Here is a 12646-nt window from a genome sequence, read left to right as displayed (position 1 = left end):
TAACAGATTTAGTGTAAGAACCTCATTGTAGTGATTGAAATTGTGGCCAAAGAAAAATAAAACAAAAATAATTGTTTCATCTACTACAAATTTTGCATAGTCTTTGAGGTTATTATCAAATTGTTAGAATAATAAAATGAGATCACATGAATTTTATGTCGAGATCAAAAAATATTATTATTAAATTTAATTTAAAACTTAATTTATTTTTTTGATATGTGATAAGCAAATAAACTCAATAATAATACTTTGAATTTCATATAGTGATTTATACAAGGATCAACCATCAAGTAAAACATATGTTATATTATTTTGATAACTTATTCTTTATGTTAAAACAATGTTTATTTTATTTTTTTCATCTATGTCAATTAAAATAAAAATATATTTCTAAATAAGATAAAAAAATAATTATTTCAAAGTGAATAATTATTAATGTCTAAAAATACATTTTAAGTAATTATCAACATTTAATATCTTATAATTTAAATTAAGATTTTAAAATTATTTATTATTATTAATATTATTATACACAATGAAAAAAAAGTAAAAATATTTAAATACTTCAACATTTAACTACGATTTCAAAGTAAAATATAGATATGTAAAAAATAAGAATTATGTCTCATTTATCTTCTAGTATTGTATCGAATAAATATTAGAATAATAAATCAGTGTTTCATAATAAGGATTTGTAATATCTGCTTAAAAAGATAAGAATAAAAATACTCAAAAATAAATCTTAACAACTCGAGCAACAGCTGAGGTCACCAACGAACAGATTGAGAGAAATGGATGATATATCGATATTGGAGGAATGAAATCGAACTCTCGAAGATGTCGTTCATTGGATGCCGAGACACAAGGACCAAAGGAGGCGGCGGCGGCGGCGAGGAAGCCTGAACGGAGCGAGAGGCCGATTCGCAGGATCTGAGAGCTGCTGCAAGGAGTCGATGGAGGCGGACCCGCCGCTGCATGAGAGGGGGTGTAATGGACTGATTGGTATAACGAAAAAGCAGACAAAAGTAGTATAATATGTGAAGTTGGGCCCTCACTAATGGAAGAGGGTGAAAGGAACTGCGGCTCCAGTGCCGCGCTCGGCGCCGCTGTCTGCTCGGCGCGGTGGGGGTGGGGCACAAATTTACGTGCGGAGCTGGAGAGGCCAGCCTCGTCACGACAGTGCCTTGCCAGGCTCACTGGGATCTGGGATTGTATCTGTAACGCTGGACGGTGGACCTTTTCCTTTTGTCCTTTTTCCTTTTCGCCGGCCTCTTGGCGACAATTCACTTTTGTCCGCCGGACTCTCTTCCCTGTCCAAGGTGCGCAAAGTGGCTCTAGTTTTGGCCGAGTGGGATGCACCGGTGGGTTTCCTTGTAACGTGTCTCCGTTTTTTTGAATTGGGGTGGGACCATCTTCTTTGAGACGGGATTGGGGACGATTCCAGAAATGTTTCAGCTCATTGTTGAATTTCATGGGCTCAAGACAGTGGCGGTGGTTTTTTTAATTTGTAAAAGCTGGGACGGGAGATCGTGCTGCGAGGATAAACCCTTGTTTACTGAAGAGGGTAGTCTGGATCGATCATCGGCTGTGTGAGTGGATCTGTGAGGATACGTGGTTTGTGGTCTTTAATTGTGGCGGATACATTGTAGGTTCCTGAACAGCCTCTTGGTTTTTGCCTTTTCTTTAGAGGACAGTATGTGAGTGTCGTATTCATGAGCTTTAGAAGCTCAGTAGTTCAGAATGTCAGATCTTCAGGTGATGAGCGACCAGCTCAGGTTTCTTGCTCATTAGAGCTTGAAGTTCTTAGACGTCGAATAATAGCTGGTTTGCAGTCGTGGTTGTTTGGTGTACACATTGGTCTGGACTTGCACTCGGATAAAACGAGGTAGCCTGTGTTGTGAAAGGATATTGATGAGATACGATATGTCTTGTTTGGCTCCAGATCTATTCAACCGTGGCAGATGCGGGGGATTGCAATTAGCATCTCAGTTTGAGTCTCAGTTGTACCCACAGTTGAACGAGGAGAGGAGTCGTTATGGCCAGAAGCCATTATCAGGTTGGTGCCAACTGTCGATGAGAGTCCAGAGGAATCCTTTGTTCTGAAGACCAATGTTGCGACAACAATGAGTAACGAAGAAGAAGCATTTCGAGCCTGCCCTGATTTTTGTGCTTTAAGCATACGCCAGTTACGAGTAGCGCATAATGCTCAATTCGCTTGCCAGTAGCATTGATGCGCCTCTTGAAGGTCTTGTAAGCATCGAATCACCAGTGGTGATCCAGTGGCTTGCATGGATTTTTCACACTTAGTAGTGCTTCATGGTTCTCTTTCATTTGTCACTACCACTAAGCCTCTCGCTGGATGAGCGAAGGCAGAGAATAGACTATGTGGTACAGGTCGTACAATGGGTGATCCACATTGGATCGGTTCATGCAGCTATCAGCTATGGTGCGAAACCTTCAATGTTCTGCTGATGCAACTTTTGATTAATGTCATTCAAGTATCGGTCGATCCTGGACATGAACGAATCATTCAACTGTACTGGCGACATCGGTCTCTGGTTATTGGCTGAAGTGTGGAATGGATCTAATGCAGCTTCAGCCGTATTTTGTTGCGGTATAACCGACCCTTGAAGGCTCTGTCCTGTAATTTCCGGAAACATAATTCTTTCATTATTGTCTCCGTCAAGGAGAGCAAGGTTAAGAGCACTGGATAACTCAACGTCTGAGAGGTCGCCAGAATTCTGCTCCAAGCTTCGCAGAGGCTTGAGAAGCCTGGCCAGGATGTTGACAATGTCAGGGGCAGATCCGGATCGTGGCGCGTCGACTCCGCATTCTGAGTTCTTTGACTCCTCTGATATTGTGGGCACCCCTGGAGTCGTCCCCTTTACATGGGAAGGTGAGGCAGATCGTCGGAAAGCGCCTATCGCACACAATTTTGAGGCTTCTCTTTCTAAAGAAAACAAGAGGCCAGAGTTTGAGCAAGGTTCCACCTCAACCTGGTCCTGCGAGATCGTGGAACACACTGATGAACAGAACACTTCTGATTCTCCTGTCAAATCACATGAAAGTAACCCAGATGATCACATTGTGAAGTTGAACCTCCGCGCTAGCCTCATGGGCGTGCACATTCTGGATGATGAGACAGAGCTGTTTTTCAGCAGGCAAGTGAGCAACGCAAGCGCTCACAATTTCCAGTCTGGAGGTGCGATACCATTCATGTGGGAGGTGGAGCCGGGTCCGCCATTGGAGATGGTGACTCGATATCCAAGTAGTAATCCTCCTACCCCTCCCCCTGGAAGCAGGCCTGGCAGTTCGGTACTTTACCCTGGTCAGTTTGGATACAAGCCTACAAGCGGCATGCTCCACTATGGACAATCAAATGCTAATACTGGGAGTAGACCCACCAGTACTGCACACTACTCGGGTCAGTTTAACCTAGGACCTGATCCTCAATACGGTGGGGGAGGTACTCATTTCTCTGAAAAACTTTTCAAGAAGTTAGTAGGACAAGCAAGGACGGCACTGAATGCAAGTTCCAGCGTTCAGTATGATGGTGTCTCACTCTCGAAGTCGAAAAGGTGGGACGAAAGCTCGACCGAGAGTTTGGACCATCACCTCGGTCATTACAGTGCTGACATGAGATTTGAGGACCAGTACTCTGCGTCTCCAACAAGTACTCTTGACCACCATGGATCAGAATCTTCCCCTAACTCTGGCTCCGAGAGGTTCTATCCCTCTCGCAACCCCATCCTCGCTGCGTACTTGGATACCAGTATTCCGAACAGTCGATCTCCCTCCCAGGACACGAATAGTTCTCCCATGAGTCAACCTTGTTCTCAGCTTCCAAATTTCTTACTGTCGCTCACAGCCATGGCTGATGATACAACAGATGACGATGACATTATATTTGAGCAGCCTAGCACGACTGCTCCCTTGTCGCAGCCGGTGGCGCAAGGATCTGAGCCGCAAAAGGACTGGCCCATTGTTCAGTATCGAGGACCACCTTCAAAACCCTCACACAAGCATCCCAAAAGTAGTACAGTCTCTCCCAAAAGTGGTAGAACTATTGAGAGGTGGTCCTCGAACAGCAGTTCGTGGAACCTCTCATTAGTTTCAAAACCTAAGTCGACTGCCCCGAAGGATTCCAAATCTGGCTCTAAAAGATCAAAATCTAAGAGACATTCTTCTGGTCCGTCAAACACTGTCACTTTGAGAGAAATTCACACTGTCTCAACATACGGTCGGAGTGGAGATGCACACGGGAGGCACAAATGGGAGAGGGAGTCGCCGTCTTGTTCGTTGCCGAGCTCAGATGAGCTTGGCTTTGAGGCCTACGATCACCCTGGGGAGGTAAGTTCCATCGCGTCCTCTTCAGTCTCAGATCAAGCAGTTAGTTCTCACACATTTCATCCTGTCTACATTCTAGCAAAGTTGTAGCACCTTACAATGGATTAGCATTTTCTAACGTAGGTGTCATTTTCTATGAGCAGATGGCGCATCAGATGGATGAAGAGGACTTCCCCTTTTCACCTATTGCATCTTCATTCGTTTTCGGAGAACATAACAGCTCCGTAGAGTTTTCTCAACGTAGCGTCCGAAATGGAATTCCAAGGGCTGTTGGTCCCATTGTCCGAGAATTCTCGTCTTCCAATTTTGAGCTACATGAGCTGCACGAATGTATGTCAGTTGCAAGTGGAGATTCACACATTTATTCACTGGAAAGCGGTTTTTCACCTGAACAAGACTGGATTTCTACAAAGAGTTTTCATTACATCAAAAGCTCAAATGTTGAGATTGTGGAACTGGGAGCCTCAAGATTCAACCGATTCTTTGAAATCAATCACTCTGGTCGATTCAGCATCGACCTTCAAACGGGACCAAGGTTGGAGCGCCATCTAAGCTCGGGATTTGACATAGAAAAGACTCCTGATGTCCTTCTCAGGATCGTGGAAGAGGCCCACAGCATAAGCCAGAAGAAGCGAGATAAAGATAAATATGGATGTTTCGCTCACTGCAGATGTCTGGTATGCATCTTGTGTACTTGATGCTGGAACTTCGTATAGCCTCTGAAATTCATTGATGTCAAATGTTGGGGGTTACTAAGATGGTCTGGTAGCCACTGACACTCGACGTTTATATTTTCAAGTATCATTCACACAAAGCGCTACATGGCGTACATACAGGCGTCTTGTATACACAAAATCGATATTCGTGAGGTTGTAGTACATTTAACCCATCTTCTAATGATCTGGATGGGCGGATTTGTTTTGCAGCCGGTTCGTAGAAAAAGCTTTCTAGGCAGATGCTTAACGTCAAATCAAACCCCCAGGATTGCTATTGCTAACAGCTTTGAATCGCGATTGAAATCTCGTTCCTTGAGTTCCTTGCCCGCTGAAAACCATGAAGGCTCCTTCCAGTTCTGACTAAAATGGCTCCACCCCAATTTCATGTACAGGTAACATTTTATCAGCTTTTATTTTTCTTCTTTGGTTCATTCATTTTAAAGATAACCTAAAACTTCCTTCTCTCTTTTTGATATTTTTTTGTCTTACGACCTGCATTGTCTTTAATGATCGGTTTCGGTGTTATTGTGATTCAATATTTGATGTTTACAGCGCAAGAAAGGAAAACGCATTACTTTTATGTTGAAGCTCTTGTGGTTCTCATAGCTCAATGTTCTAAGATAGTGTACTAATTGTTATCTCCATGAATTTTAGGCAGATGAAGAAGTCAATTTGGAAGCAGGTTAGTATTCGCGCATTAACTCCATTGCGGAAATGTGGAGTTGAATTTCTTGCCTCGGGAAATTATTGGATACGGTCACGGCTGTGCTTCTTTGAGACAGAAGAAGCAACGTTAGAAGAATCAACATTACTTTTGCATGATTTAGACATCTCCAATGACAATGCGGATTTGCTTCTCATTGACACAAAAGATCCTGCCAAGTGTCAGCGTATACTAGAATTGGATGAGCCTCTGCCCAATCGGCATGCCATTTTCAGACTACGGAATTTCAGCAGATTTAGGTTAATTTTGTACACTAGAGCTTTCGTTCATTTCTCAGTTACCTGCCGACAATTCTAACGTTTCTTTAGTCATTAGTGTCCAGCTACTAATTTTTAGATTTCAGTCGATTCTTTTAGGTTTACCAATTGCCACTGTGATATCAAGTGCAGACATTTACACATTAAGTTGGCAGGTCAGTTTTGTACTCTTTCAAACTGTTTTTGTAAATTTTACCCCCTGCAGATCGGAGGTGCTCGGTTGCCGAACACCCTAGAACATTTAACCACACGCGAGTTTCCATGTGTGAACATTTCCATGATTCAGGGCATGGATAAGCATGTGTATCCAGTGCCTTGTCTGGAGAGCAACACCAAGTCTGATCTTGGCTTCAAGAAATAAGTTTGTGGGGTCCTCCAGAATTTGTGCAACTGTTAAACGGATCCTCTCTCGCTCATCCACACTGTAAATTCTAATCGAGCCCTGGGTTACTGCATATATTGCGGTGCAGCTATAGATACTTTTGAAGGAGCTACAACGCTAGTCATATCACACAGTTACGACATTCATTTTCATGTGAAGCTCATGAGCATTTCGAAATCTTCACAGATTTATTTGTTTTGTGTTCTAGAAGAATTCGGTTTGAATGATATTGCTGCTGAATGGGAATCTGTTTCCTGCATCTTTTATGCCCCACCTGAAGTACTAGAATTTCGAATGTTGGTGGTTTTCGAAAGACGCAACAGTTTTTTCGACTTTGAATAATCATTTTAAGTGCAGATCCCACAACATTCTTTAACATTGCTCTACCTTGACTCATGTGTACCCTTTATTCCATTCTACAAGAGTCTTACTTCGTCTCTTCTTTTTATCCTTTCGGAATCTTCTCCACAATCCTCCCAATACTGCAACCTAGAAGCATTTAGTCCTTGGGCTCTCGGCCCAAATCGGTTAGGTTCACTCACATTAATTAAGTTGAAGAATATAAAAATAAGTGTTATTTAAGTTGAAGAATATAAAAATAAGTAAAATTACATTCAAATAAATAGAAGGGAATAATAAAAATATAAAGAAGTGGATAATATAAAAGGTTCATGCTATAAGTCCTCCAAGTTGCTATATGCACATCTATTATGTCTACATTCATACCTAAGGCTTCTGATTGGTTCATCTAGATTATTTTTTCCATTATTGTGGCATGGATCCCACTTCTCTTTCTTCTCTCTCTTATCATAGTAGAAGTCTTAGCCTTTCTTCCTTTCTCCACCATAGGTCTTAACTTCCCTCCTTTTGTACCTTGCCTTGGCATAAACTTGTTTTTAAGTTTTTTTAAGTTTTATTTTTTATTTTTATTTTTTTTTAATCACAAATATATAATGATGGACATTGATAATGCAATTAAGTGACATGCAAGACAACAAAAGAGGTTGAATTTAAAATAAATCAACAATTTTTTCACACTTCATCTTTTGGAATTTGTTTAGAAAGTACGTATAATTAGTCAACAAACAAATACTCAATGTGATTGAATCGAGTATTGCATACTACTATTGCTACCAATTTTTCCAGAGCTTTTTTTTTATTTTGTATTTTTTTGTGTCTAGCTTCTATGTCTCTTAAACATTATAAATTATATGAAGGTCCATGTAGAAGCAGTTAAGAGATAAAGTTATTTCCATCCAAGTTTGAGAATATCAAAGTCTTTCAATAATATCAAATCCTCTCTAAGATAGAATCTCTAAGACAACAATAATGTTCCTTGATAGATTGCTCTTGTATTGAGAACAATGGGATTGAAGGCAATTTTACTGGCTTGTCTGGTTAATGATCGAATATCATTGTGTTCAATCAAGCATGATTTCTAATGGCAAGTATATTCTTGACTATATATATTTTTATATTTGACCTTTGAAATATTAATAAATACATTATATTAGCATATAATCAAAGAGTGGTTTATAATTGAAGCAATTCAAAGACTTAGAACTATTATTATGGAGTAAAAAATAGATAACATGTAAGAAAGGTAGAAGGTATCAAGGACAAGAATCTCAAAGAAAGAAAATCCTCAATACATTCTTATGCCACTAAAGAGAACTAAAAAGTCACTTAAAGATGATGTATTATTAAACTAGAATGGCTATTACCAAAAACAAGAAGACTACAAAGTCTTGAAGCAAGATTAAAGACTAGAAAGGCATTGATAAGAATAAAGAAGGTATCACTCTTTCCTTCATATATACTCTTAACTAGGAGCTATATGGCAATGTCCTATATGATCTTCAAAAAGTGTTGACTTTATAAGACATGTATCTTAACTTACAAAACAAGTTTTTTTTATATGTGTGGTACATAGTTAGCTTGTTGTACAAGCTATCAACACGTGGTGAATTTGTTGACCAACTTTCTAACCTATCAATCAACTACAAATATATATAAAGTCAAAGTAGCATGTATAAAGCTTCTAGAAAGCTTCTTTAGAAGGTTTTATGAAATTTTATCTACTTTTATTTACTTCTATCTTATCATATAGGTACTTATTAGAGTACTTATGTATATTTGTGACATTATCTTCTCTTCTAGGAATGAATTCCACATAGAGCGGTCATCATATGTTGAAGAAATCTAAGATGTGACAAATTATATTTGCCTTATATTCTAATCTTTGTTCTCTTTGAAGATGGTTGATAGGTCCTTTCAACCATCAATAGTATCCCATACTAAGGCAAAAAGATGACCTTATTATTTGATCTTTGTTGAGACTTTCGTAACTTCTTTCAAATAAAATATTTGAAACACCATCAGGAGTTGTTCCTATCTCTAATAAAATCACCAAACATCAAGAGTCTCTTCTAAGGTCGTGATACCAAACACATTGTATCTCGCCATTTATTTGAAGAAGGATATGTTATTCTTTAGGATCTCATCTTGATTTCATTGTCTTACAAGTTTTAATAATCGCAATGTCTCATCTGGTAAATTTGCAAGTAAAAGTTTTTGAGTTGAATCTGTTGGTTGTTGGCTCTTTATCTTCTTAGCGTCACAAATATACAAAAGCTATAAAGAAAGATAGAAGGTAGCGTATTATCTTCTTTTTATATTATTTCTTTTATAACAAAGATTTGCTAATCTTCATCTTAATTTTGATGGATGTTGTCAATAAAAAGCTTCAAATCTCTTTACTATATTTGTATACTTTTTGCTGGCTTTCATGTGTAATTATTAATATCATATCTATGCCAATAAATAAAATATTCCAACCTATTTTGGTACTATTTTGAATCTAAGACTTCTTCTACTTTGAATTCTTGATTATTATCCACTTTTATTGAAAGAAGTGGTTTTTTTTTTACTTCCCAAGATATTCATTGTTTTATATGGCTCCATGAGAGACACATGAAATATGGAGTGGATCTTCATAGACTTTGGTAGATATAATTGATAAGCAAGAAGATTGACTTATTTACTAATAGAAAAAGGTTCAAGCCTACGATAGTCTAACTTGTCTCAGAGATGAATAGTCTTGATATTTCATGTGTCCCTTGAAATAGAGTAGGTTTTTCTTGAACTCAAACTTGGAAGTATCATGAGACTTAGAATAATTATTCTTTATATCATGGATAAGAAGATCAGAGGACATACTTAATTGAATTTACTTAATAAATGTTGAATCAACAGTTAATGTTGATTTTGTTGCTCAAAGGTGAAAATGCTTTGGCTTCAAAAAAATTATTCTTTGTTGATCAAAAGATGCATCTATTTTTTTTGGTACAAGATAAGAACGTCTAGAAAAGGTGTCCAACAAATCTTGTTATTTTTTAGGTTGATAAGTGATCTTGAAATCAAATCTTGTTAAGAACATGCTCCAACAAGCTTAGCAATGATTTAAAATACATGTTGATATGAAATATTTGAGGTTCTTGTGATTTATATAGGATGACTGGACTCGAGGCACCTTCTAAATAATGATGCCATTCTTGAAATGAATCCATGATTACAAGTTTTTTATTGTGGATCTCATAATTAATTTTGATTGCTAAAAAAGTTTTGGAATAAAAAGCTACTTAATAGAGTTTGTCGTTTGTTTTCATTTTTTATAATACTATATCTAAGGCAAAATCTGATATATATCTTTTTATAAAAAATGCCTTGGAGAAATTAACACAATATAAGATTGGTACAAAAGTAAAGTCTTTTTTTAAAGCATCAAACAATGCTTTGGCTTCTTTACTCAACTCAAGTTGTTTTTACAAGTCAAATGTGTAAGTCAAGCTATAACTTGAGAAAAATTCTTGATGAAGGTCTGATAGTAATTGACAAAGTTAGAAAAGCATTGCATGTCTTTTTTTGTTCTTAAAATCTTCCAATCTATGATAGTCTAGATCTTCTTTGGATCTATTATTAGCTCTTCATTGGAAATGATCTATCTTAGGAAGTTAATTTGAGTAGTGTGGAATACATACTTTTCCAACTTGGGATTTAATCTTCTATTTCTAATTTTTTGTAATACACAAAAAATATGAATTTCATATTCTTTTGTATTGTTAAAATAGATTAAAATTTTATCTAAATAACATACAATAAAATCATCAAGAAATTCATGAAAGACATCATTCATTAGATGTTGAAAAGCAACTGATATATTTATGAGTCAAAAAGGCATGACATTGTATTCAAAATGTCCATACCTAATTGAGAACGTAATTTTTTTATTTATATCCTTTTTTAATGCATATTAGATTATATACTCTTTATAGATCTATTTTTGTATAGATCTTTACTTGATTTAACTGATAAAAAATTCTTGAAATAAAAAATAGATAATACCTATTTTTGATGGTGATCTTATTGAGTCTTTGATAGTCGATACATATTTATAGAGATCTATTTTTTTTCTTTACAAATAAGATAAGAGCCCCAACTAGAGATTTAAAATGATGTATGAAATTCTTAGCCAAATTTTCATCAATGTATTCTTTGAGTGCAACCAACTCGTTTTGTCATAGGTTATAGAGTGATCCAAATGGTGGTTGAGCACTTTCATGAAGATCAATGGAACAATCTTAAGATTGATGCTTTAGAAGAATATTTGCATTCTTTTTTTCAAAAATATCTTGAAAATCTTGATATTAGTTAGGAATACCACTTGATGTCTTCTTGCCATTAAAAATGAGCATGGTATATAAAGAAAAAGATAACCCTTCTTTTGCGACATGCATAATAGCTTTTGTACCTACTAATTAGAGTTTGGATGTATTAGACTTTTGTATTTTTATTTCACTAACGAGATTTTGAATTAAACTATCAAAAAAATTAAGGTTACAAGAAATCCAATCTATTTGAGGATTATAGTTTTCTAACTAAGATAATCCTAAAATAATTAGATTGCACTTAGATTTTTTTATATTAAATATTACTATGATATTATGATCTTTAATTGCTACATTTAAAAAAAATAATCTCATGTGTAATATTTCTAGATAGTAGCAAATGATCATCAATAACTTCTACATGTATAGGTTTAGTTTTTTTGACTAATGATATCTCTTGTTTTTTTGATAAAATCTTAGTCTATAAAACATACTAAGGCTCTTAAATCTAATAGAGCTAAGACTTTGTGATTTTTTGGTCCTAAATAAATTTTTTATTATAAAAAAAGATAAGGAATTTTAAGAGAGAATAGGACCTTTAGTGAAAATTATACAAGATTTTAGTTGTACAGTTCCTATTGTAGCTGAAAAAACTTTTTTTCCAATAGATTGTCTTCTATGGCAACCATGCTTTTCATTTTGTGGTTGCATTTTTTTTTAAGACAATGTTGAAAAGTATGTTTAGCTTCTCTATAATATAAGCATAAGCGTTCTTGATGTCATCGACTCTTTTCTTGCTCTATGAAGGGTTTAAAACATATTGTATTAATTTGCATTGATTCTTGCCTTGATGAATAAGTTTTTGAAAACTTAGGAGCTACCATCATTATTTGATTTATTTCTTTGTTTGCCAAATCTTTGTTCTTGATATCTTTCAAATAATCGATTGTCACATACAATGGCTTGAGCAATAAATTGTTCTAAAGATTTTGCCTTTGGCATTGTCAATAACAAATCTTTAATATTATCCTTCAATCTGTATTAAAATTTATTGATAAGGGCTTTGTCATTCTAGTCCATGTCGCAAGCAAGGTTTTGGAATTCAGTAGCATATATAGTGGTTGACTATGATCTTTACCATAAAAATAAGAGCTTAACTTCTACTACTCTTTTTTGATCACTTTCTTTGAATGTAGCTATAAACACTTCTAGGAATGAATTCAAATCATAGAAGAGTCATGAATCTTTTTTATTAAATATGCAAATCAAAAGAAAATACTTTCTGATAGAAGTGCATCTATAAATTTGACTTGAATAAATCCATTTGGATATTGAAAAGGATGCAATCTTAAATAGAGTTTGACTTGTTGTAGAAATCCTTGAAATTTTGATTTTATTCTATCAAACTTCTTAGGCATACTAATCTTTATTTCCGTCATACTTGTGGAAGCCAAATTCTCTAAATTTGGTTGTAAGATTAATCTACTTGCTTCCTTCAACTGCTTAACTTCTTGTCGCAGACTCTAAACTTCTTCCATAGCCATACACTATCG

General features: G+C 36.2%; 1 protein-coding gene across 4 annotated transcripts; it reads left to right on the top strand.

Moving 5' to 3' along the window:
- Positions 1-1217: 1217 nt before the first annotated feature.
- Positions 1218-6292, top strand: LOC112286181 (uncharacterized). 4 transcript variants are annotated; one of them, XM_024527845.3, is made up of 5 exons: positions 1218-1361; positions 1943-4350; positions 4491-5024; positions 5274-5455; positions 5718-6292. In XM_024527845.3, the coding sequence occupies exons 2-4, from the start codon at positions 2782-2784 to the stop codon at positions 5421-5423; spliced, it is 2253 nt and encodes a 750-aa protein (XP_024383613.1). In that variant the 5' UTR covers positions 1218-1361; positions 1943-2781; the 3' UTR covers positions 5424-5455; positions 5718-6292. The 4 variants fall into 4 exon arrangements, with proteins under 4 accessions (XP_024383613.1, XP_024383615.1, XP_024383612.1 ...); XM_024527844.3 differs by lacking the exon at positions 1218-1361 and adding an exon at positions 1392-1589; XM_024527843.3 differs by lacking the exon at positions 1218-1361 and adding an exon at positions 1392-1645.
- The last annotated feature ends 6354 nt before the right edge of the window (positions 6293-12646 follow it).

This window comes from Physcomitrium patens, chromosome 8 (assembly GCF_059467195.1).
Source record: "Physcomitrium patens ecotype Gransden chromosome 8, ASM5946719v1, whole genome shotgun sequence".
NCBI lineage: Eukaryota > Viridiplantae > Streptophyta > Bryopsida > Funariales > Funariaceae > Physcomitrium > Physcomitrium patens.
The sequence above is the reverse complement of the archived record's forward strand: the minus strand, read 5'-3'. Positions and strand labels throughout refer to the sequence as shown.